This window comes from Coturnix japonica, chromosome 8 (genome assembly GCF_054131305.1).
Source record: "Coturnix japonica strain WE chromosome 8, WE-NBRP24, whole genome shotgun sequence".
Classification (NCBI taxonomy): domain Eukaryota; kingdom Metazoa; phylum Chordata; class Aves; order Galliformes; family Phasianidae; genus Coturnix; species Coturnix japonica.
The window spans coordinates 30,323,368-30,348,981 of record NC_140670.1 but is presented as its reverse complement, the minus strand read 5'-3'; the positions used below and the strand labels follow the sequence as shown (position 1 = coordinate 30,348,981).

Sequence of the window (25,614 nt, the reverse complement as noted above, 5' to 3'; positions counted from 1 at the left end):
CTAATCCTTCTCACCATACCCTGCCCAACTCAGCTCTCCCAGCATCTCTAAGCCCTCCTCAAAGATGCCCTGAAGCCCCCTCTGCATCAGGTCGAATTAGCTGCTGAGATGTGGAAACTCCTAACAAGTGACAGGGGCCCAGATACTTCCAGCATTTCAAGAGAAAGCCATTAATATCTTGTATTTAGCCCAAGGCCACAGCTTTCCTGTTGTTTCAGCAGAGCATTTCTGGCATTGCCTTAAGTTAAATCGCAGTGTATGTTGCCTCCATATGGGAGGTTTCAGCAAATGCAGTGACAGAGTTATTAAATAACAGCCTGCAACCTGATGGAAAATAAAGTTTAAAAACCGAGGAGAAACAAACAAGATGTCAAAAACATCTGGGGAACTGTGACGCAGATATTATTAATATGTCCTGGTTTATAAGGGAACGATCTCCTTGCAGACAGTAATTATATGGTTGTTGTTATTTATGTTTACTATGGCCATGCCTGAATGCCTCAGCTACGATCAGGGCTACCCTGCACAAACTCTCAGCATAAGAGAGAAGCCCCTGAAGCACTTACAGTCCAAAGAAACAAAGGAATAAAACCCCCAATTTACCCAAGGGGCAACAGGAGAACAAAATCATTTTGTCACAGCCATGCAAAAAAAAATGCTGGCAGAAGGAATCAAGCAGCTTCTCCACAAGATAAAGGAGGCTACAGATGATACAGAAAATAAAGCAGAATTAATCTGTGGCTCTGTTGGCAGGCATGTGTGCCCTTCCTCTGTCTGAGCAGAACACTCGGCTCTGACCATCTCCTGCAGGCACCAGGATGAGAGGTAATGGACTCAAGTTGCATGAGGGGAGATGCAGGTTGGATGTTAGGAAAATTTCTTCTTTGAAAGGGCTGCGAGGCCCTGGAACAGCTGCCCAAGGAGTACTGGGGTCACCATCCCTGGAGGTATTCCAGAATCATAGGGACATGGCATTGAGGGACATGGGCAGTGAGCACGGTGAGATGGGATGGGGTTGGACATGGGGATCTTAGTGGCTTTTTCCAACCTTAGTGATTCAATGATTCTATGAATCTTCCTCCCGCAGAAGGGAATTGCCAGAGCATCTGGGAGCCCAGGCAAAGTAATCAGAAAATGCCAGTCAAGGAGATGTGACAGAGTGCTGTTGCAGGAAGGTGATAGGATGTCTTATACTGGAAGATGGAGAGCAGGAGCTGCTCCTGCATGGACGGACTGACTGTCAGCTACAGCATCAGCAGGGAAATAATGTCATCAGGAGGATTTGGGTGAGATGAGAAGAGAAGCCAGGGAACTTTAATCCTGGCAGAGGTCGCACCCAGCAGCATCTGCCTCTACACTCAGCAAACAGGCAGCTCTATACCTAAGGAGAAATTAAAGCTTTTATTTTACTGTAATCTTTTCCTCCTAGGGTCTATTCTGAATCCCAGATCTGCTTCCCAACCACAGAAAAGCAAGAGAACACACTGCAACCTTTGTGTACAGAAAGTCAATATTTACCTCGGAATAAATAGAGCCCAGTGCCACACTTGCCCCGTGGGTCCCACTGCGTGCAGGACACACAAGTGACACACCAAGTTAATTAGCAGAATGAGGCCACTACCTGCCCAGCACTGCTTAATCCCTTTGCATTACCTGCATCGCTGAATGCAAAGGGCACCCCCAACATTCACCTCACCGTGACCCACAGGCCTGCAGCACCTACAAGCCCCCATTCCCCCCACCCCATAGAGCTGAGAGCCGGGCTGGCAGGGCCTCACGTACCTCCGCACCGCCTCGGCTGAGCCGGGGATGGGCACCCCGCCACCCTCCCCACCGCTGTCGTACAGCACCCCGCTGATGTCCAGCAACAGCCCCCGCACCGCCCGTGCCCAGGCCGCCATGTCAGCACCGCCTCGCTGCCCCGGGGGCTGTCGGGAAATGGAGTCTGTGAGCAGCGAGGCGGTGCGAAGGGAGCGGGGGATGGCTGCTAAAAGTAGCAGGGATGTGTGTGGTTCTCTCTGAGTCACGCTGCTTCTGTCAGCTCCGGGTGTCCCACAATGGCAGGATGTGTGTCACCATGTCGGCTTTGCTATGGGTCTGCCTGCTGACCCACTCCCCGTCATGCAGTTGCTCCTCACACACAGCACAGAGACACAGAACCCAATAGGTTGGGTGCAATGCTGAAGGTTCCCTGGTCACTCTGCAGGCCACAAGCTCCCCAGAGGTCTCCAAACATCCATGCAAACAGGGCCTGGTTTGCAGGGACCCTCTGATATGGGGATGGCTGCATGGCCTTACCTGCCTCAAACACCCCATCAGCCAAACACCGCCTTGTGGCAACTCCTCACACATGCTCCAAGAAAAATAATTGCCTCATCATGTGAAAAAACTGAACTGGTCCCCCCTCTTTTGCAGTCACAGATAAGATTTTATCAGCAGTGGTACAGATAGATCCAGTTTCTCCCTCAGTATAGTCCAAATGCTGCCATATTGCTAATATTATCGATAGCACGTTGTGGCTCACAGACTGCATCACAAGCTGCGCTGGAATCACAGCCCACTTTGTTTTAAGGAAAGCAGAGGAGCCTTGGCAGCATTGATTTGCATCACCACGTCTGGAACAGCCTTGGCTTCTCCTTAAAGATAATATCTAAACTGTGAAATTCACTAAATAGACCCAGAAATGGATCAGGTTATTTAAAACAACATCACTAATGGCGCAATATCTCAGCTGTCTACGCTGATAGCGAACATTGTCTTGGATAGTGTTATCAGCCCAGGACACCCGCTATGAATATTGATCTGCAGCTTGTTACAGCCATCACTGCCGTCAGGACAGGTCAGGGTTGAAACCCACCCAGCATCAAAGCAATTTAAAGACAGCACTCAGGCTGAATTTTAATGCTTGAGCTGGAAAGCAAACCAACTTCAAACAGACTGCTAAAACCAATCCATGAACGCGTGCTGTTTGTGTGTGCCTTCCATGGGCATGTCTGTTTGTAGGTCAGTCGCCATGCACGTGCTAACCTGATGATATTTGAAGATGTCTGCTAGCCCACAAATTAATCCCAGCACTACAGTTTACCTTCTAAGCTCCTGCAGTTGCAATAACTCAGAAATATTTATACTCTCGCCATAGATCAGATCAATTTTTCCTTCCAAAAAAGGAAGCATCTCCAGTGCTGCAAAGGCTGATAGGCATCCTTAGAATAAAGTGAGCCATGTGCCAGGTATCTACGTTTCTTCCAGGTACATTGCAACTGGTATAGTGGCAAACAAAAAGAATCTTGTTCAAATACATACTTAATGGATATGCAAGAACATTTCATACTCACTTCCATTATTTGACCTCACTTTTAAAGTCCACTGTCCAGAAATTGGAAACTTTCCCCTCTCCTTTTGTACCTCAAGCAACTTTATCACTTCAATACATGAGAAACACTGAGCAGCGCCCTGCAGTACTTTTCAGCTCCCCCCCAGGGTCATTTTCATGCAGGATGCATCCATGACACTAAGCTTCGTTGGTCTACAGCTTCAGTGCATGAACTGCCCAGGACACAGATAACTTCTCTTCTGAATGTGTGTGGTATCCCATACATGAGCCCAGCGTCAAACAGACTCTCAGGTGCCGCCACCACAAAACTGACTAAAGAAATAACTTGTAATCATGTCTCCCTGCACTTCTTTATCTCGTCTTCCAGCTCCTTATAATCTTAAGATCCATGCCTTTGCAATAACAAAAGGAAATCCCAACTCTATCTTCTTTATTCCTATTCTGCAGCACCTGTTACCATTGAGCAGCGCTGTATTTTTGCCTAGTTGGATTCCCACAGACAGACAGAGAGTGGAATCACTCCCTTTCCTGCTGCACAAAGTCTTTGTCTACACCTCACCCTGATGTGCAGCACCAACAACATGCAGAACTGCTAAGGGGAAGGGACAGCACCCTCCTCAAAAGCTGCATAAGTACAGCACTGAGTTGCTAGAAAGTTTTAAATAAAGGTCATGGGAGTGGAGCAGGGTGGAGAGATCTGACCTGCTGCTGCTCGTCTTATCCTTGCTATAAGGATATCCTTATCCTTGCTATAAGGATAAGAGGTGATGGGGCACTTCCATCCCAGATGACAGGGCTCAGTCAGGAGCTGCTCGGTGGGGCAGGCATCCAGCAGGATGTACCTTAGTTTCTCCAGCTGTGAAACGGGGCTGATGCGCACACCGGGGCTGAACTCCAGGAGTCAGAGCCAGCCCTTGAACCACCCAGCCCTTGAGCTGACCCTAAACCTACCGAAAACGAGAAGATACTAATTTGCGAAGATGCTCATTAGGGACCAAAGCTCAATTTTACACCCAAAACAAAAGCCGCTGGGCACAGGCAGCGCACCGAGCCCCTGCGCTCCCGTCCATAAGGCTCACCCGGGAGCAGCCACGCGTGGATCCTCGGGGCGGCGATGATGGTGGGGGGCGGCGCCGGCTGCGCCCCCGCGGAGCGGAGCTCGGGGAGGGCGAGGGGCCGCGTGCCAATGGCTGCGCTGCCCCCTCCTCTGCCCCCACCCCGCCGCCCGCTTCTCCTCCTCCCCGCAGCTCACACTCCGCGTCTCCAGCGCCCAGGCGGAGGCTCCGCGAGGAGGAGGCGGCGGAGGTTCCGCGGCAGCGCTGCCCTCCGCCCGGCCCCGGCCCCGCGCTGGCACCCGCGGCTCACCGGCAGCGCGGAGCGGGGGATGCTGGAATGCCCGGGCGGTGGGGCCAAGGCGGCCCCCGTCCAGCAGCATAAGATCTCCTTCTCCATCCTAGACATCCTGGATCCTCAGAAATTCACCCGGAGAAGCGAAGCGGCCTCGGGGAGCGGGGGCAGCGCCTGCCGCTCGGGAGAGCAGGAGAAAAGTTTGGCGAGAGTTGAAGTAGGAAAAGGCGCTGCTCAGCACGAGAGCGGGAGGAATAAACTAGAGGCGGATGGTAGGAACGCGTTCGAGTTTTCTCTGTTCGGCGCTGGCGGGGTGAGCAGGTGCCGGTAGCCGGGGAGCATCCCCAGAGCCCGGACGGCTGCGGGGGGGTCGGGCTGTGCGGGCCGCCGTCAGACGGGAGGGAGGCGATATGGGTGGGGGGCGAAGGGGATGCAGCCCCTTTCGAGTCTCGAGGATAGAATAAACCCCACGCGGGCAATCCTCCGGCTGAGCCCCGAGCGGACCACGAAGCGGCACGGCCCCAAATGGGAGCATCCCTTGGCCGACCTTCCCCGGGCCGGGAGGGGGTCCCGGTCCCGGTGCCGATCCCTGCCCGCTGCCCGCCCCCCCGCACCCGGGACAGCCGGCTGGGTAATTGCTCAGCCCGTCCCCACCGGAGGATGCCTTAGCTCCCATTGATCGATATCCTATTACTGACTCCCGCCTATCTCCTGCCCACAGCTTGCAGGTACCCACTTCAAACCTCCTTCCCCCGGCCTGATCCTAATATTGTTCGATTAAAACTTACCTTTAATAGATGACATCTATCGATCCGGCCCTCGCAAATCTGAAACTCCATTAGCACGGAGATGGGGAGAGGGGGGGGAGGGGATTTATTTCGCTTCAGAAGGGGACTTTAATAACTTCTTTTTTAATTGCTAAGAAATCCATATCCACACCTCTCCGTAAATGAGCCGCCGTGGCGGGGGCTTACCGGGTGGATTTCTTTCACCCCTTTATTTTAACGACCGGCTCGGGGAGGGAAGCGGAGGGAACGGGTCCTTGCAGCGTGGGGCCGGGGGGGCTCGGAGAGGCTCCGCAGTGCCCCCCTGACCCCGCCGCCCTCTCCCATAGATGCGCGCACCCCGGCGGAGAGCGGCGCGGAGGCAGCGGTCGAGGAGGGGCAGCCAGCGGTCGGAGCCGGCTCCGCTTCGTGCCCCGCAGCCCCGGGGCCGGAGGAGCCGGGCTCGCCGCGAGGCAGCAGGAGGCGTCGGGCCGAGGCGAGCTGCGCCAAACCGCGGCGAGCACGGACGGCTTTTACCTACGAGCAGCTGGTGGCTTTGGAGAACAAATTCCGCGCAACCCGCTACCTGTCGGTGTGCGAACGTCTCAACCTGGCGCTGTCCCTCAGCCTCACCGAGACGCAGGTGAAGATCTGGTTCCAGAACCGCCGAACCAAGTGGAAGAAGCAGCATCCCGGAGCCGACGGAGCGGCCGCCTCCGCGCCCCCCACCGCCGCCCGCTGCTCCCCCAGCCCCCCGCGCCCCGCAGCGCTGCCCGGGCAGACTTTCCCCTCGTACGCCGCTGCCAGCGCTCTGTTCCCGGCCGCATCTCCCTTCCCTTTGGGCGGACCGGGCGGCGGACCCTTCGCTCCCTTCCTTGGGCCCGCGTACATCGGGCCCTTCTACGCCCCGCACCTCTGAAAACCCACCCCGGGTCTGTCCCAGCGCTCCGAGGGGTGAGGAATCGGGTTTTTCTTCTCCAGCTCACTTCGACAACGAGAAAAAAAATACCCACACACTGTAACCACTGGATTTTATTAGCACGTTTGATATGTAATTATAGGCGTTGGAGATGGAGAGAATAACCCTCTTTACACATGCCTGACGTTAATTCTTCTCCGAGTTTCTCTTTCGAACGTTCTTCGTTGCCATCTGACTTGCCAGCACATGCCACAGACCATGGGAGCTCGGAGCTGTGACCCTTCGTTCCCATTGCTGCTGTCCCGATGCTGCTGACCCCACACGGCGGGTCTGATTTCCAGGGATGCTCGCACATAAAGACATCCGTGACTTTTGCTGCTGCTCCGATGACTGGTGCATGACCCACATTTGTATCAGACTTCAGATCCCAAACCTTCAAGCCGTGCGCTTGGTGACCTGCTAAGAGTTCTTCCTTCTGTCTGAGGCAATAGGGACTGCAGCTCTGTGCCATCAGGTGATGCACAGAGTCCACTCGGGCAGTGGGCAACTATTTGATTGCTGCTAATATGCATCGCCCCTCTGCCTTGCATTTCACTTCATCCCCATTGACTTCAAAGGTTTTAGATGAGACATCCAAAGGTCGTTCCTTTGGCAGAGAACGGTTGTTCTTGGAACAACAGCGTTGGTGCCAAATGAGGCAGAAACAGAAACGTAAAGCAGAGAAAATGTGTTCATTTCTTTAAAAACGGGGCATTTGTGGTAGAAAATAAGGAAAACACAGAATTTCCTGCATGCAGAGACCTATTTTCCATAACAGAGAATCACATATGTTTTGGTGGGGTTTGGTTGTTTTTTTTTTGCCTTTTGGAGCATTGATTAGAAGGGAAAATCATATTTCATCTTCATTATTAGCAGCATCGGAATGAAAAGGGACTTTAGCTGGGGGCTGTTCCCTTCCTGGATGCTGGGAAGTCATTGGTTTAAAATCAATCCGCCTCGTGCGGCTTCACAAATGATTACAACCCATGTGCATCCCCTCGGTCACATCACGATGCTTTCAAACCCGCGTTGGCTCCCCAACCAAAAATCTGAGCTCATAAATCCTATCTATCTCTTGTGTTCGTCTAAATAAAAAGGTTGTGCTGTTTTGGTTTTATTTTATTATGGTTGCTTTTTTTTTTTTTTGAAGTTACTTTGTGTTTAATTGTTTCTAATTGTGCTCGGACAGAGTGGTGTTCTCATTCCTCTGGGGGATTTTGGGGTTTATTGAGCCAAGGTGCTCAGTGCAGGAGGGCTGAGGTCCTGCTGTTACCTTCCCAAGCCAGGAGGAGGCAATCTTTGTCTTCCCAATTACTTTCGGTGCTGTTAACAAAGCACGGGGTTTGCCTCAGGTCATGGTTTTGGAAGTCATAGCTCCGGTACACGAGTATATTTACTTGTCGGTTAATTACAGTCACATTTTCACTCTGATTGAATATGAATTACAGCTGCAGCAGCTCATCCCATCCATGCTCCTGAATGGCATAAACCAGACTGAAATCCTCTTGGCAGCCTGCTCCGTGGGGGTTCATATTGCTGTGCATGCAGACAGCTCTGGGTTTCCTTTGGCTGTCACTGAGATGTTCCCAGAGCACCGGCCCATTGCTCACCTGCACTGCTCTGAGGTCTTGGGGGGAAGGTTTGCTTCTGCCTTAGAAGAGCAGTGCATGGCAATGGCATTGCAAGCCTCAGCACTGGCCCCAGGCTCAGCTCTGGCCAAGCATTCATACTGGTGTGTCCCTCCTCTTGTCCCATGTCCCTTGGCTGGTGACCCCTTTGGCTTCTCTTTGTCACTATCCACTACTGCAGCTGTGATTCAGACCTCAGCCCTGGAAACAGCAATTGCTGCCGAGCTCTGCGCTGCCCAGATTGTGCTATTCTCACCAGTAACACTTTTAGAAGTGCCCCACTGAGTATCCATTATCTCTAGCAGTTCTGAATACGGAGCTGAGCAATATTATCAACCGTGGACAAAAATTGACTTAACTCACAGCTGAATATAGATGTTAAAGGGAATGACAAGTAAGACTCGTGTGTAAACTGCAAGAATTGCATCTACATGTTAATTTAGAAGGGTTTTGAATTAAAATGCTCCAGAGAAAGCAGGAAAGTTAGTGGTCTATCTCATTCCCTTTATATGGGCTGTAACAACAGCATGAGCAGTGAGCAGGGCCAGCTGCTGGGCATGTTTAGTTCACGCATCCCCACGTAAGGCTTTGCTCACAGTCTTAATTTCTATTCCAGAACACAGCATAACAGCTAAGGATACCAGCCTGAAATCCTCCTTCAGCCATAGCCAACACGTGGTGCTTCATAGGGAAGCAAGGGAACATCCCTTGCACAACTTCAGCAGTGCAAGTTGCATGTGGATAAAGGAAAACTTTTGATTCATACAGTGTTCATCTTTGGACCAAAAAAGAGTAATTCTTGTTTATTTACCTTCTCTGTGCAGGGAATAAAGATACTAGTGGTCCCAGACCCACAGAAGCACTCTGGTAATTGACTTTGAAGTTAAACAAAGTACCTGGGGGAATATCACGATCAGAGCTAGGGAAATGCTGGCAATATTTGTTTAACTGGACTTTAAGGAAACAAACAAACAAACCATTTCATAAAGTTGGGTTGAAGCAGTGATGGAACACCTGGTGGGAAGGCAGGGCCAGCCCAGAGGAGCTCAGGTGCATGCAATACAGCTGAGTGACCAGAAGGCCTGGAGCCAGGACCCACCTCTTCCCAGCCCTCATTTAAGAGCTGGCAGTGGAGGTGAACGTTTCTATTGCTGGAGATCCCTGCCTCCTTGAGGTCTCCTGAAGGTAAGCAGTTTTTTCCCCTTCATTTTTTTCATAAACCATTGCTTTGTATATCTGTTTTATATATAAAACCGTGGATACCATGTCACAGGTTTCCCTTTGCCTCCCACGTAGCTCTTCTATGGCTCTGTGATTCCTGCAGCCCTTGGCACTACAGCCTTAGCTATTTGCTTACTACTGTAGCACAGATATTAACCTCAATTTCTCTCATGTTTTCCATCTTCAAACACTGAGGAGCTTCCAAACCAGCTTCTTAAGTTAATCATCATGTTTTCTTCTCCTTATAATACCACGTGATGCATGCAATTAAAAATGTGGCATTTCGTGGGGCTTAGGCATGTCATAACAGTACAGAGTGATTCAGTGGGTGTTCAGGCTTTTTCACCCAGCAACCTTTGATACACTGAAATACTCTCAAATATATTGTACCTGTGTGTAAATCCAATACATATGAGATATTTTACACCTTTAAACGTCTCACTGCTGATCCACTGTGGTAGCTTTTAACCACAGAACTTGTTCTGGTGCTGTTATTTGAAGTAGTGGCTTCATTTCTCTTTCCTTTTCAGAATGAGAGTATATTTGAGGATGTATGGACTTCACAAAGTGGGGACCTCACAAGACACTGGGTTCTGCATCTGTGGCTCCTGAAGCACTTGGCACAGTGCACTGTGAGTCAGACGAGGTGAACTCTTGTCCTCTCAGTTAAGGTCACTCCTTAGTGCTGTGCTGACACCTCTTGGTGTGTGTTTGTGCACTACCACTGGCTGACAGCTCTTATGAGTGGCTGGGCCCTGTGGGGTTGTGCTGGGGTAGAATTTTGATGAGAGCTTCCAAGCTCTGATGATAAAGTGCAACCAGATGTTCAGGGCTCGGTTCTGAGATCAGCCTAATTGACAAGGAGTTCATTCTTGTTACACAGCTGTGTGTTCCTATGACAGTTAGTTGCCAGCTTGGTTAGGTTTTGAATGTCTGAAGAGCAGGTTAAGCAGTTGCTGGAATATCTCTTCTAAAAGTCACTGTCAGGATACAATGCAAGAGTGGAATTGGTGGATGTTCAGAAGTTTTGCAGGACCAAATCAAAGTACTTTAGTACAAGAAGGAAGCAAGCTCACATGAGGCACCTGAAAGCTTGGAACTCCAAGTAGCTTAGTCTTGCTTTGATATTCCTTGGGTTTGTTTTGGTTTACTTTTTCTCCTTCTTGTGTTAGGAATTGCTTTTTGTCAGGGTCTTGTGGACTATAAGATTCCTGCCCACTTGCTGTACTCATAGATCTCACACTTAGGTCTTACATGTTATTGCCTACAGATTCTGGAAATAGACTATCATTCACCCTTAAGCCTTGGTTTCACATGCAGATAACATCACATCTCCTTTGTGGAAGGCTCTGGATATAAGCATCAATAAGTTGCAGAGGGAAATAACTGCATAGAAATTCAAGCATATGGAAAAAAATGCCTAGCAGAAGACAATGACTATTCTAATTCTATAATTCAGTTATCCACGTTGTCATCTAAGAAATTATCATTGGAATCTTTGTCATGTATGACAAGCAAAGTGGGGAAGGCTCAGTAGCTCAGGGTCCATCTTGCAGTGGGTCTATCATCTCCAAGCTTCATTCATGGCGCTTTAAGCTGGGTTAGGGGGCATCCACCTGACAAAAGCAGCACTGATTTTGAAGGGGCAGTGCTATGTTTATCTAAATGATCTTGGAAGATGTGAACTAAAAGTGAAACCTCCAACTGAGCTTGAAAGGCAAATATGTTTTGCATGAATTACAGTCTGTTGTTTCTATGTTCTGACATGCTACAACATATAAGCTCTTAGTTGTGCTGCGGGAAAGACTGAACTTTCTGGTCCCACAAGAAATGTAGAATCCTGCTGTCAGTAAACAAGCAGAATAACACAAGCATGGGCTGTAGGAAACAGTTCTTATATACCAGGTTGTCTCAGGAATTAATATGAATTTAAATCTTATTAATGGAAGTGAAAGATGGAAGTGTACATGTAGGAAAGTTCTTGAAATAGCTTGTATTCATTGCTATCTTATAGTAAATGAAAAAGAAGGGGTGCAGCAGGGTTGCTTTCCTAGGGTTAAGGAGGGGGGTGGGACTGTGTCCATTAGCACTATTAGTTTTGGCTAATAATGGACTTACTCATTGAGCCTCGTGACTTGGGAGGACTACAAACCCAGCCTGCTGCCTGGTGTAGGTTGTGTTCTATGGTAATACTTCCTCTGAGCCAAGTGATGTACTACTATAACCACCACCAAGGAATGGATTGGAAAGCTATCATTCTACTTGTGCTACACATGGGCCACCATATTCCACCTGCAGAGCTTGTGCAGCCTCACCCATGAGGGAGGCCAGAAGTAGTTCAAGGGTACAAGAATACAGTCCCTACCTCAGCAGAAGGAAATAATGATAATAACTGGGATGCAGCTCCTCAGTCTCTTCACATACTTAATTCCCAATGACTTCAATGAGCAATTCTGCCAGACAGAGAGCTGCAGAATTACTCCTAACCACTGGCATGACTTAACTTGTTCCTTCATGTGACTTTGTGGTTTACATATATGTCAAACAGTATTTTCTGGATACGCAGAATGAAAATAATAACCTCCTTCCTCAAGTAGGTCAAGATTTTCATCTTTTCTGTAGGGCAGATTGTTGAGAAACGTGGATATTTCTCTTCTATTTTTTGAGGGATTTGGTTATATCATGTGGAGTCTTTTAGGTACCTGCAGGTAACTCATTAAGCTGCTTTTTGATTATCGTTTATTCCTAATGACAGGAAATACTATAATACTTGTATGGTTTTATCTTGAAGACAACCTATGCCAGCTTCAAAAAACAAAGAATATTTGCATGTAACATGTAGGCTTTCTGTATTATATCTGTATTAATGCACATAAGCCTTTCCCCTCCCCCTTGTATAATCCACAAGGAAACGAGTCCTTTCTTGCTTCAGGGTTATTTGTGAGTCTCTCCAGCTCAGCCATGAATACATTGCAGTGTTTGCTTTCCTCTCCCAATGCATAAGCAATGCTGCTCCTGCCATCTGAGATGTGACAGCATTCCGACAATATCGGGCTGTTTCTGTAAGCACCAACAGGCTTATCAGGGGTATTTGTGCCTATTAAAGCGTATCTCCGGGTCGCTGTGGCAGCCCAGTGTTGTGGTGGTGCTCCATGGCGGCCTATAGATGCTCCTACAGCCCCGGGCCGGGACAGCCGCCCTGAGAGGAGCTGCCAGTGGGCTGGACTCGCTGAGGGGGTTGTGCCGGCTTAGCGCTCCGATTGGCTGAGAGAAGGGAGTTCTCACCGCTCGACCAATAGAAAGCGAGAGAGTAGGGTGCGGTGGCGTGGGGGAGCCAATCAGCGGCGTGCAGGTAGGGTGTGACTGGGCGGTGAGGCGCAGTGACAGTTACCGCTGGCGGCCTCCGCCTCTTCGCCGCGGGCTCCGGACCGAGCAGCAGCACCGGGAACAGCGGCAGCAGGTACCGCACAGCGGGGCAAACCGGGGCTCATGGGGCTCATCCGCCTTCCCTCAGCCATCACCTCACCCATGGCACCGGCAGGGCAGCGAGGGGACGTTGGGTGGGGCGGGGAGCGGGGCCGCGGCCTGCCCGCTCCGTGTGCGGCCTCGCTCTCGCCACTTTTAATGTTTCCCTTCATGTTGCTTTGCTTATCTTCGCTATCAGCTTTATCTTCACGTTATTTTTTTGCTCCGGCTGTGTTCTTATTGCTCTGCCTTATGTTCCAATGATTCAAAGGTTGCTTCTCCAAACAGCTCTGCGAGGGATTTCTAATGAAGGTTTTTTCACCTTCCCTTGGAAGGGACCTTAGAGATCATCGAGTCCAAGCCCTGGAAAGAAGCAGAACAACAACCTCAAGCTGGTGGTGTACATGCAGTAAGGCAGCTCTCTGTTACAAGGCAGGCAAGAGCTTCATTAGGGTTAGGGCTTCATTTCCTTCCAGCTCTCCTTGTAGCTGTATCTGGAAAGCATCCCAAACTAGAGCAGCTTATCAGGGAATTAGCTGCTGTGCCATGGAGGCGTGTCAGGGGCAGGGTGGTGCAGACCAATGGGAGTTGAGGGAGCTCGGCTGGTTGGAGATGTGAGCTGTGCTGCTGAGCTAAGCTTCTGACGGAAATCTTGGGTGCAGAAGCATTGAGTATGGTCTTGAAGTATTAACACAAATAGCTAATACTTAACAGGGCTGGGGATAGCTGGTAAAATGCACTGGGTTGAGGAGCAGCTGGTCCCCTGCTGGAACAGAGGCTGCTGACTCTTCCCAGAGACTCAAATGGTCCAGTATAGCTAGAAAATGTTCTGGCTTTGCTGGGAAGTGAGAAGCAGCAGAATAATATAGAGGATACTGCTGAAAAAACCAGTGCCTGTTTAAGCTGACACATCCAAAATGCATTCTTTTACCAAAATAAACTTAGAATGAGCCTGTGACTTAATATTTCTGTCTCTGCAGGCAGCCTGGAACAACAGTCTGATTGTATAAACTACCTCCGTGTTCTCCTTTTAAATATTTAATAAATCTCTTTTTGGTTAGGTTTTGCAGTGTGCTTTCACTGTTAGGTGGTGAGTCAGTCTTAATGTTACTTAGGAAGCTCATTAGTTTGCTATGGAGTCTGCTACAGAGGAGGCTGCATTGGTTAATCAGGGTGCTTGTTGTTATAATCTTCATTTCTATACTACCCTTCCCAGTTTGAAAGTGTGATGTGCACAACTACCGCCCTCAGCTGTGACCATCTGTGGTCTTGCTAAAATGATCAACTTTGCTATGATGGTTGTCTTCTGTCCTCAGGGTCTGGTACCACTCTTGAGCTGCTTCTCTTCTCTGGGTCCATCTTTACATTGACTGGGGTGAAGCCATGGAGGAAACATAAGGCTCTCGCTTAATGTTTTTGATGTTTTCAACAAAGTATGACAGGAATTTTGGCTGAGATCTAGACTAAATGAAGCTTCTTCTCTCTCTTATGCAAGAACAGGACGTATGTGAAATAATCCTTTGTTCTTTCTAGGCCTTTCTGATCGTTTCCCTGCTCTACTAATTGTAGCTTATACTAATGTATTTAGTGAGAAGTTAAGACACAAAGGAGAAGAATGCTGCTCATACACTTCCATTGTTGCACACTTAACTTACTGTTGCTGTGAGTGCACATTAAAATAGGTAAGAACCCAAACCTGAGCTTGAAGTCAGTACTGTTATATGAGATGTCTTGGTTGAAATGCAGGAGAGTTGAGAAACTTGTATTTCTGGCAGTAAAACCACTTAAATCACGTCATATGTTTGTTCTGAACTACTGTCTGTGCTAATAATTAACTGATCTTTTTTTTTCCCCTTCCAGATCAATTACGACATACCTGCAGTCAACAATGTTTTCCAAGCTAATCCGCTCCCCGAGCCTTGCTGTTCTGTGCAGAGGTGTTCATGCTTCACTGAGCTCTGCTACCTCAGTAGCTACAAAGAAAACCATTCAAGGACCTCCCTCTTCTGATTACATCTTCGAGCGTGAGGCAAAATATGGTGCCCACAATTACCACCCGCTGCCTGTTGCTCTGGAGAGGGGAAAAGGTCTTTTAATTTAATTTCCCTGGGCTATGTAAATGGGGTGTGTGTGTGTGTGCAATGCCTTTGGCCTAAGCAATTTCAGAGCTTTCAGTCTGTTTTTGTTGCTTGTTTTTTTTGGTAGGGTGGGAGAGGTGTGCATTGAGTAATTGACCAAAAAGAAGACAGTTGATTTCTAATAGTGCTTGATGCCTTTTGGTATCATGCTAAAATGATACCTAAAATGATTTAAAAGTTCTGATATTTTCTTAATTCAGCATAACTCAGCAAGAAAGCCTTGAGCATCTTTGTTTCTTCTATTACCTTGTATGAAGGTTGTTAATGTGAACATGGAAAGGTGTATTGGATCTCAATTAAGTACTGCTTACTGCTCCAGCATTACTGCTTCATTTAAATTTAACTTCTACTTTTCACTTTATTTAAGGGGCTTATCTTCCTCTGTGGGTTAAACTCTGAATCACTTTATCATAGTGTGTCTCCATGCTACATGTTTTGATGTTACAGATCAGCCTCTTAAGTTTTGAGGCTATGTGGGTTGTTTTTGTTTGTTTTTTATGGCCTTTGGTTCTTATTAGTTTTCTTCTTAGGACCCAAACCAGAGACTTGGAGGGGAAGCAATATTCTCATGCTATTTAATAACTTAGTGGAATAGTAGCTTTATATGAGAAACTCTTCTTTTCTTGATTGCTCATTGGCACTTCTATATTCTGCGCCACCTTTTTGCTCCCAGTTTCTTTATCAATTGTATTCCAGTTAGAGTGCCTCTTGTTCCTGAGTTCTCCAGGGAATAGTAAGAGTACCATTTATTCCTGACTAGGTAGCATTGCAACTCCCAGCTTACATCATTTATTATCTCTTATTTATTTACAATCCCTTTGTTTTTCTAGGTGTTTATGTGTGGGATGTCGAAGGCAGGAAGTATTTTGACTTTCTAAGTGCTTACAGTGCTGTTAATCAAGGCCACTGTCACCCAAAGATTGTGGACGCCCTGAAAGCTCAGTCTGAAAAGCTGACCCTTACATCTAGAGCATTCTATAATGATGTTCTTGGTGAATATGAGGAATTTGTCACCAAGATGTTCAATTATAACAAAGTTCTTCCAATGAACACAGGTAAAAATAAGAAAAAAAAATGATATTTCTACTTTATTTTTCTTGCCCCTGAGTTTGGGCCTGCACTGATGCATTTGATACTGCATCAATGACCTGTCTCATGTACTAGTATGATGATGGTACCTCTTTTTATTTTAGGAGTGGAAGCTGGAGAAACAGCCTGTAAGTTGGCTCGCAAGTGGGCATACACTGTGAAAGGAGTTCCAAAATACAAAGCAAAGATTATTTTTGTAGGTATGTTAAGAGCATGGTCTGAGTTGAGGTATGGATTCAGGAAGCAGACAGTTCTAGACACTGGCCTGTAACACTCTCTCCTATAACTGTAGGGATTACAGCATGATATTCTGATCACAGAAGCAGGAGATACAAATATAATCCCTGTGATAAATTGATTTCAGGTCTCCGTTGAAGTAGGTATATCAGGAAGCAATGAGGGCAGATGTTGTGCTCTGCCAGGAGCTGCTGGTACTGTCAGCTCATGCAAGGAAGATGCAACACTGAGCTTAAGTCCAGGGAGGAAACCTTGGTTAATGAAGTGGTTTATAATGCTTTATAAACAGCAGTTGAATATATAAAGTAGAGATTATTTGTACTACTTAACCTCTTTAGTTGTCAGAAATTGCCTAATGGCAGCCTGAAGTCAAATGGAAGCTGCATTTATCCTCTGTGCTCTTTAAACTGCTCTTTGGTTGTTAAGATGCAGAGTTTCATTGGTTTTGGTTTTCAACTGTCTCTTTCCAATTAAGATTGGGTACATTTGCCATTTTTTGGTTGAGGATGAAGTATCTGTCAGCTGTCTTAGGTGAAAGTGCACTGTAATTTTGTCAACTAAATATTAACTGTATGTATATTTCTTATTTAGCTGGCAACTTCTGGGGCAGAACAATGTCTGCTATCTCAAGTTCTACAGACCCCACCAGTTATGATGGATTTGGACCCTTTATGCCAGGTTTTGAGTTGATCCCATACAACGACCTCCCAGCTCTTGAGGTACGTGAAAACATTTTATAGGTGTCTCTTAAGTAAACAGCAAGGTAGGAAAATTAGGTTTGCAGTTTGAAATGCATACATTAAGAAGTATATATTTAGGCATATATGAGAAAGATAAATGCAAAATTACATGTAGGAAATGTGTATGAATTCTACTTTGGTTTTGATTTGGAGCTTTGATTTAGGAGTAAAAGGGAAAACCACAAGATCTGTTTCCTTCCCCTTCTTGCTTAGATGTTCAATGTATAAATAAAGAAGAGCAAATAAACTGTCAGGGAATTTATGCTATATATTCACAAGGCAAAATGTATTCCTAAATTGCACTTGTATTCAGAAATTGTTATATTGAATTATGTTGTCAAAAATGTTATTGGTTCTTGGATTATTGAATGCCTGGAGGACTAGAATTCCTTGCAGTTGTTTGTGAGTTTTGCCAGTTTTACAGCATCCTTAAAACCATACTAGGCTGGTGATTCACTCAAATTACTGCAAGTTCTAAACCTTGTAGAGCTTGATAATGCAAGAATGTAGCCGTGGACTTTGCTTTGAGATGACAGATTTGCTCTGGAGAGGCTCTGTTCATTTTTGCTTGAGGTGAACTGGGAAAGCATTGAGTAACTGTTTGTCTTGCACGGGCTCATATAAAACCAGATGTGCTTCTGATGTAATTCATGAACTGATCCCATAATCTGCTTGTCTGGCCTTGCAATTTCTAAGGTTTCTAATTCCCATGAGCAAACACACCAGCTGATGTCTTGAGTCAAACTGTGACATAGGCTTCTGTTTTGGAATTTGGGTAACAGCCTGACGTGATGACTGTTATCATAATTCAGGATTAAAACCCAGAGTTTCAGCTACGTTTTGTTGTACATGTTAAACTCCATGTCTGTAAATTAAACCTCTTTCCTATACATACCATACTTACAGCGAGCGCTTCAGGATCCCAACGTAGCAGCTTTCATGGTTGAACCAATTCAAGGTGAAGCAGGTGTGATCGTTCCTGACAAAGGTTACCTTACAGGAGTACGGGACCTCTGCACAAAGCACAACGTAAGGAATTCATTATAACAGCAATCTTTGTTCTGATAGAATTCAAAGTATTCTTCCTGTAGAAGAGAATTTTTTTATGCTAAAGTTGTCAGTGAGAAATAGGATGGTATGTTCACTTACTAGCTGTGATATCTCAGAGTATGTGCCTCTCCAGGAGGCATAGGGAAGGTGCAAGAAGAGCATGCATTGTAACACAACTAGAAAGTCTTTCACTGGCTCTACGGTTTTGCTAGATTGTCTCAAGTAAGAATGAGTGTGAAAAGTCATTCCCTGTTACTGTGGATTATTAATTTTTTTCCTTTTTATCTCTGAAGGTTCTGTTTATTGCTGATGAAATTCAAACTGGATTAGCCAGAACAGGGAAAATGCTAGCTGTTGACCATGAAAATGTGAGACCTGACATCATTCTTCTTGGAAAGGCACTTTCTGGTGGCTTATATCCTGTAAGTAACAAAAATTATCCATTCCTTGAATAATCATTTCTAACTTCTCTCCTGCTTATACGTTCCCTTCAAGTACTGGAAGGCCACTATGAGGTCTCCCTTGAGCCATCTCTTCTCCAAGCTAAACAAACCCAGTTCCCTCAACCTTTTTCCATAGGAGAGGTGCTCCAGCCCTCTGAGCATTTTAGTGGCCTCCTCTGGACCCACTCTAAGAATCACAGAATTATCAAGGTTGGAAAAGACCTAGAAGATCATCTAGTCCAACCATAAGACTCTACATCCTTCCTGTACTGGGGGTCCCAGGCCTGGATGCAGTACTGCAGATGCGGCCTCACGAGAGCTGAGTAGAGGGGGACAATCACCTCCCCTTCCCTGCTGGCCACTCATCTTTTAACACAGCCCAGACATCTTTGTAGGTGTTTTGGTCCTTGTCAATTAATTGAATCAATTTGGTCTAGGTCTGTTTTCTTCAGTTTGATAAAATCAGGAAAATAAGTGTCCAGTAGCCAACCTTTTGTTCTGGAATTACCAGTCAGTGTCTCTATATGTTCCCTAGAGAGATGATCTCAGTCTTGCTATAATGAAATTTTTAAAAGTAATTTTCTAAAAGGGGGGGAAAAATAATTAAAAACATTGTATCTACAAGTTTTACTGAACCAGTGTCATGGTTCACTTGTCTGCCATGCACACATGACCGAGTTTGTCCTCCTGGAGTGACTTCATTTCTTGCTGATTAGGCCGGAAGCTTCAACCTGCCTTGAACTGTTTTCTTGATTTCTGAGCTGTTAAACTGTGTTTTGAAACTTAAACTTGTGAAATAATATTTGTTTTTGGAGACATGCATCTCGGCTGTAGTTAGATGTTACCAGTACAGCTAAGTGTATTTGAAAGGATTAAGCTGTTATGTGATAGTCAGATATACCCTTCTTTGCACAGAGCTAGGAATGTGAATGTAATACATTGCTATAGGATGAAAATGATCCTTTCCTGAGCCCCAAGGAAAAGTTTGCTTCAGAGGGGTTTAAGTTTACTGTTCTAAATATATACATAAATGAATTAGCTGACCTTTCTATTCTAGGTCTCAGCAGTATTATGCGATGATGAAGTTATGCTGACTATTAAGCCTGGTGAACATGGATCTACATACGGAGGAAATCCCCTCGCTTGCCGTGTTGCACTGGCAGCACTGGAGGTTTGTGTGTTTCAGTAGAGATTGAGATTCCAAAGGAGAAAGGGTGTCATGCTGATATGATCTTCATTTAAATAACATTATTGGCTGTGCTGCCAGTAGAAATATATCTTTAAGTATAGGTGAATGGTAGTGACTGCACTGCATGGACTTGGACAAACTCACAGATTGAATCTGTAGAGGTTTCCCTTTAACTTGTTTGTTTTTCTTCTTTTTCCTTTAAAAAAAAAATAGTTGAAAAATTACAAGGTAAACAGGAAAGAGTGAAGACTTAATGTTAATTGTCTTGGATGTGATGCCTTTGCATTGACACTCTGGATTAATCAGCTTTTGTGTGTCAGCAATTGTGCCATGCTGGAATAGGTGACTAAAACAAATGCAGTGCCTTTCATTTGACTGTAGATCTGACTTTCCTTTAGGTAATTGAAGAAGAAGGCCTGGTTAAAAATGCAGAAATAATGGGTAACATACTAAGGAATGAGCTCATGAAGACACCATCTGACATTGTAACTTGTGTCAGAGGAAGAGGACTTTTAAATGCAATTGTAATTCGGGAAACCAAAGGTAAGGAAGTAGAATTCAATAACTTGAATAATGCTCAGGCCTCATGGTGAACCGAGCACCACACAAAGACCCTGCTGTCCCTTCACCTGAAGAAAACTGTCCATATCTGGAAAGCTCTCCCTGTCAGAATATGGAAGATTAGCTGAGGTTCTTTGTTCCAGGATGGGTAGATGATTACAATGAATACAGGAAGGCATAAGAAAGGAACAGTCAGTAGTTGGGGACAAGTTTCTAGAGAGAAACTCTTTGAAGTACATCAGAAAATGGTTTAAAATCCAGAGCTGACAATTACTATTATTTCTTTTGGTCATCACTGCTTAAAGTGACAAATTCCTGCAGAGAAGGAACAGGTGCTATTTCATCTTCTCACTGCTAGATGGCAAGCAATTTACAGTCTGTCCCTCTGTACCACATGCTACAATTGTGCCCCTTTTTCTGCCTCAGTGTAAGTGCTTTTCCTTTAACTGCAGACTATGATGCCTGGAAGGTGTGTCTGCGGCTGCGTGATAATGGGCTCCTTGCCAAACCCACACACGGTGATATCATCCGGCTGGCCCCACCACTGGTCATTAAAGAGGATGAAATCAGAGAGTGCATCGAAATAATTCATAAGACCATTCTGTCTTTCTGAACACGTGGCTTTTGAAGTGTGTTTGTTGGCTGACCTGAGTTGATCTGTTGAGATGTGTGTGATGGAAGCCTGCTCGTCAAGCAAACATCCTAAATTCATTTCATCTAAAAGGACTTTGCTCTTTAAAATAAACAATTAAAGGGATGAGGGGAAAAAATATATTGATGTCTTTACATAAAAATGGCTGTAGAGAAAACAAATAATGATTTTAAAGAGCTCCCAATCTTGGTATACTTGGAAATGAAATTGTGAGGTTCTGTTTATCTAGTTGGTGCTTACTGAACTGTTAAATCAGAATATTTGAGGGGAGACATTTGTAGAAATCTATTTAACTCTTGAAAATCTTGGCCAAAGTTAACGTATACATTGATATATATTTTAGGTAGGATGCTCTTGAGCTCTCATAGAACTGTCCAGTCTGACACAGACTGGCACTTTCCTCTCCTGGTTTAATGTCTGTTGTGTGGAAGCACTTGCAGTTATGGCTGAATTCCTGTTTCTCATTTGTAGCTTACAAAGCATCCTAAAACTTGGTAGATTTGACTGACCAGTTGTTATACTGGTGTCCAAGAATCAGGCTGTATTCTGTGCGTAAAGCATTTTGATTGTATAACCAGAGCTGCTATTTTCTAGACTGATCTCAGTGTTTGGCTTTGCAATCTTGTAAAATAGCTCTCAGTATACAGATCTGTTTTCACTGTTAGAAGACTTTCTATAATCGGAATGTTTCTATTAAAACATGCCTTGCATTAAAAAGAATGTGCAATTTAAATCTGCAAAGTATTAAAAACAGCAAACCTCACAGATACTTGTGGTTGCCTCTGTCCAGGGCCACATCAAACTCTGCCTTCTGCAGTCTGCATTTTTCTGTCATTATATGGAAGCCTTTACTGTATTTTTTATCCAGGATGAGTACTTCTGTGTTTCTGTGCCTCTTGGATCCCCAAGTATTCATGCAGCTGCTGAGCTGGCTACTATTCTTACAGTGGGTTGGTTTTTGTGTTTATTACCTAGCTGAGCTGGTTTTAACTGAGTCTTAACCCTGATCAATGACTGTTAAAGCAAAATGATGCTTTTGCCAACCATATGGGTTAAATACAGGCACATGTTGATAATGGGATGTGGTAAACAATTCTTTTCTAATTTCAATAATATTTTAAGAACAGTGGAGTTTATAGAAGTGAACTGATCTGTTTCACATCACAGCATAGATGAGCATGTACCTTATTTTATACATGGATGAAATAAGACTTGCTCTGTTTGGAAAGGCCTCATTTTTGTAAGGGATAGTGTGTGCTTCCCTGTCCTTGCTGTCGGCAAATCCCCTACCGTGTTCTCTACATGTCTCTCTTGCAGTCCATTTATACTATCTACCAGGTCAACAGAGAAGAGGTTACTTTCCTTCTGCACAACAGTCTTTTACATACATAAAGATTGCTGTTACTTCTATTTCAGCCATTGCTGTTTCTCTAATGAAAATCACATTTCTGAGATGATTGCACTTTCTAGAGCCCTTGAACATTCCTGCTTCTCTCCTGTGATTCACCACTCCAGCTGTTGCCCTCACTGATGCTGATCTGGTTTGTATGGCTTGTTTGCTGTACTGCAGCACACACCTGAGTATTGTGGTTTGTTTTTTCTTGCAGTGCCATAATACTTTAATTTCTCAACCTGTGCTCGCAGGCTCCTTTTGTGCAAATTGTTTTAAAGAACATCTTTGAAGCTGTTCTTTTGCTCTTTAAGATTCCTGTAATAACCAATAATAATGCATGTAAAATTTTGTGGTCTGATTTATTGTATTTCACCTTGTAATATTGAGAAGGTTTCTCTGGCTTTTGGTGATAATTTGAGCTCTAATTTTGTCCAGTCCACTTTCTGTCTGCAGAGTAACTAGGCCAAGTCTGCATGGAACTTGAGGATCATTCTATTTCTATAGCAGACCCTTGCTGACTGGTTTCTGGGCTTTCCGTTCATCCCACAGTTCCATTTCCTTGACAAACTTATGAAAATCAAGGTATGTAAAGCCTTTCTGAAGATGAATCAAAAACTCTCATCCTAAAAATGCCATTATTCGTGACGAGGCAATTGTGGAATCTTCCGTTTTGGCCTGAAAGTTCTCAGTGTTGTTCCCAGTGGCACAACTACTGTGTGGGGAAGGAAGGTATGCAGTAGCTGCCCAAGCAGCTCAGGAATTTGGGAGCAGAGCTGAGGATAGTGAAGTCTGCAGAGCCAATGGGTGTGTTTGGAACCCAAATACATGCACTGGGGTGCCAGCCTTACACATGTTCAGTGTCAGAACAAGAACAGAATTGCATATATTGTTTAAAGAGTAGAGAGTGGAACCCAGGACTTTTCCTTCACATTAATCCTGCTATCAGCCAGCTTCTGCTTCAATAACAATAAACAACATCTCAGAAGCCATCAGTGAGATAACAGGAAGAGCTGACATGGCCAAAGGAAACGTTTGAGCTCCTCCTCTTCTAGTGTGTTAAGGGGTGAGATTATAGGCTGTTAGATTGTCTGCCTTTGATATGTAGCACGTGTTTTGAGGAGGAGAGGGCAGGAAAAGGGCTCACTTTATCATGTAAAGTGCTTCTCTTTCCATTTTCTAGCGAGCATAAACTGAGATTTGGCCAGGTTTCATTGGCACAGCTTCAACCTCTGCAACTCAGGGGTGCTCATATAGATAATGTGCTTGTAAATCAGCCTCTAGTTTTGTTGTCTGAGGTTTTAATTAGTGTTAGAAATTTTCTTCAGGGCTTTTATTACCATAAAGAAATGTAGACAACTAAAGTGCGTTTAACTGCTCATTGCCAGGAATTGGGTGCTTTCGGCTCTGTGCTTGTTCTACACGTTGCTCAGTTGTACCATAGTTCTGCCAAAGTTTAATTTGAAGGATGCCAAACTGAAAATCATTTACAAATTAGTGTGATATATAGAATGTGAAACGTGCAAAGAAAACATGTAAGACATTCCATAACATATTAGTTTACCTTGTAACTCCATAGGAAGTGAAGAAGCGAGCAAAGCAAGCTCTATATACCTGTGCTCTTTGCCAAACAATACACACATTTCTCTTGGCATGAAATCATGTAATACAAAGTCAAACTTCCCTGCTCTCCCCTTTTTTAATGCCTGTTCTTGTTCCATCTTTCTGGCAGCAGATGGAGCCAGAAGTTCAGCTTTACACGAAGAGCTTGCTGCTTTTGGAGCTCTTGACTCCTGAGGGTTTGCTTTTGTCTTTACAAATACAAAAGCATGACCCAGGTTTGTCTGGTCTCTGGGTGCTGTGTCAAAGTGCAGCTTGTGCTGTGCACTCGGGACTAATCTCCGGTAAAGGGAACAGCACAGACTTGCTCCTTTATCTGTAGCATGATCAGTACTTGGCAGTTCTTAGCTGTTAGTGTTAGATTGATAGCGATGTAGGAACATCTGAGAAAGAGGATGAGGGGATAAAAAGAGGCTTTCTTTCCCAAAGAACTGAATTAACACAAGTCAGAAGGTTTGTGGCAAAACATGAAATATTGCTTTAATTTAGGAAGCTGTCTTCTGTGGGCATCCCAGTGCTGCTTTGGCCCAGAGAGAGAGATGTCCTGAGTTTGTGGAGCTGTTTTTCCCTTCAGGAAACAGACAAGAAAAATGAAGTGTCAGCAATATCAATCAAACAGATCTAGAGCTGAACCTCACCACACCACTGCACTGGCTACTGCTTGGTTGGGGGTTTGGCATCTGTTCCTGAGATATTGCTTTGTCTGCAAGGAGCTGGAGGGATTCTCTGATCCCACTCAGACACTGTGCAGCCAGAGAGCTCATGGGGTCAAGGCAGCCCTGCTTACAGCACTGCTTTGTTTTTCTTTCAAATGCGAGTTCAGATGCTTTTCTTTTCATATTTGGGGCAGTCTGTATTCATTCCGCAGCCTTGTGTGCTAACACAGCGCAGATAAGAGGTGACCATAACAAATCCTGCCCTGTTGTTTCCCTCCTTGGTGCTGTCTGTCTGGCTGCATGGGCTTGTTTGCAGAAATCTGAGCAGGGACTGCACTGTCTGGAAAATCCCCACGCTGTTATCGGCTCTAGTCCAAATAAATAAGAGTAGAAAGCAACTCCTACTCATTCCTGTATGAAATCCTATTAATTTTCCATGATTTAGGTTATGTATAAAGACCTGTAGGAGTATTGACCCTTTGCACAACGTGCAAACCAAACAAAGGCCTGGACCTTGGATGAACTCCCAGTCTTTCCCTGGGGTCTGACACATGGAGACCTAATCCTCAACGTAATACACTCATTCAGAATAGATGTGAAGTGAGAACAGGGAAAAGCTGTCTGCATTGCACAACTCCACTTGAAAAAACAGAAGGAACAGTGTGTGAGGGTGTAATTCACACTGAGCACCTGACTGAGCTGTTGTTGGCTGTCCAACTCCCTGGCTTGTCCTGCAGTGGTGAGGCTGGGGGGTGAAACCCTGGCTTCCCTTGCCTGGGAGAGACAAGCAATGGCAAAGACTGAGTATCTCCTTTCTTCTCAGCAGGTACCACGGCTGCTCTGCTGTAGATAAGTACTGATGGAGCATGGCTCAGCAGGAGAATCAAAACTCAAGTGGACTGGCTGGGTAAGACTGGCAGTGACATACATTCCCTCTGGTGCTACTCAGTTGGTGGTGGTGCAGTCGAAGCCTTATCTACGTGAGTTGTGGCACTTGCATTTGGTGTTAAAGGATCTATTGGTTTCACCAAGAAGCTGTAGAGCATTCCTCAACAACGTTCCTGACCTCTCTTTGGTAGTCAGCTCTTCTTAGGGCACCCAAAGCAATTAATGCTCATTAGCTGGTGAGTTC

The 25,614-nt window shown here is 45.5% G+C and overlaps 3 protein-coding genes and 1 long non-coding RNA gene across 9 annotated transcripts in view; 3 read left to right on the top strand and 1 right to left on the bottom strand.

Moving 5' to 3' along the window:
• LHPP (phospholysine phosphohistidine inorganic pyrophosphate phosphatase) overlaps positions 1-1,915 on the bottom strand; it is a 55,373-nt gene extending 53,458 nt beyond the window's left edge. For both annotated transcript variants that reach the window (XM_015867526.2, XM_085554843.1), the window contains exon 1: positions 1,783-1,915. In XM_015867526.2, the coding sequence (XP_015723012.2) occupies positions 1,783-1,901 (119 nt within the window). In that variant the 5' untranslated portion in view covers positions 1,902-1,915. The remainder of the gene's footprint in view (positions 1-1,782) is intronic.
• A 2,605-nt stretch (positions 1,916-4,520) lies between these two features.
• NKX1-2 (NK1 homeobox 2) lies at positions 4,521-7,525 on the top strand. The gene is made up of 2 exons (XM_015867484.3): positions 4,521-4,953; positions 5,796-7,525. Exons 1-2 carry the CDS (start codon positions 4,521-4,523, stop codon positions 6,362-6,364), a joined length of 1,002 nt encoding a protein of 333 aa, XP_015722970.2. The 3' UTR covers positions 6,365-7,525.
• A 5,134-nt stretch (positions 7,526-12,659) lies between these two features.
• On the top strand, positions 12,660-21,579 carry OAT (ornithine aminotransferase). 5 transcript variants are annotated; one of them, XM_085555364.1, is made up of 12 exons: positions 12,660-12,712; positions 13,006-13,126; positions 14,306-14,399; positions 14,578-14,804; positions 15,686-15,910; positions 16,049-16,144; positions 16,773-16,900; positions 17,828-17,950; positions 18,265-18,393; positions 19,472-19,585; positions 20,002-20,146; positions 20,617-21,579. In XM_085555364.1, exons 4-12 carry the CDS (start codon positions 14,606-14,608, stop codon positions 20,775-20,777), a joined length of 1,320 nt encoding a protein of 439 aa, XP_085411490.1. In that variant the 5' UTR covers positions 12,660-12,712; positions 13,006-13,126; positions 14,306-14,399; positions 14,578-14,605; the 3' UTR covers positions 20,778-21,579. The 5 variants fall into 5 exon arrangements, with proteins under 5 accessions (XP_085411490.1, XP_032301340.2, XP_085411491.1 ...); XM_032445449.2 differs by lacking the exon at positions 14,306-14,399; XM_085555365.1 differs by lacking the exon at positions 14,306-14,399 and having other exon boundaries at positions 13,006-13,149.
• Positions 21,580-22,656: 1,077 nt separating this feature from the next.
• The window catches only part of LOC107316286 (uncharacterized), a 33,224-nt gene continuing 30,266 nt past the window's right edge, over positions 22,657-25,614 (top strand). The window contains exons 1-2 of the long non-coding RNA XR_001556262.3: positions 22,657-22,791; positions 25,306-25,389. This is a non-coding gene — a long non-coding RNA (uncharacterized LOC107316286). The remainder of the gene's footprint in view (positions 22,792-25,305; positions 25,390-25,614) is intronic.

Coding starts and splice junctions, on each gene's coding strand:
- NKX1-2 (XM_015867484.3), top strand. CDS start 4,521: ATGGCTGCGCTGCCCCCTCCTCTGCCCCCACCCCGCCGCCCGCTTCTC. Junction 4,954..5,795: donor GAATAAACTAGAGGCGGATG/GTAGGAACGCGT, acceptor CCTCTCCCATAG/ATGCGCGCACCCCGGCGGAG.
- OAT (XM_032445449.2), top strand. Junction 15,911..16,048: donor AGTTCTTCCAATGAACACAG/GTAAAAATAAGA, acceptor TTTTTATTTTAG/GAGTGGAAGCTGGAGAAACA. Junction 16,145..16,772: donor AGCAAAGATTATTTTTGTAG/GTATGTTAAGAG, acceptor TTTCTTATTTAG/CTGGCAACTTCTGGGGCAGA.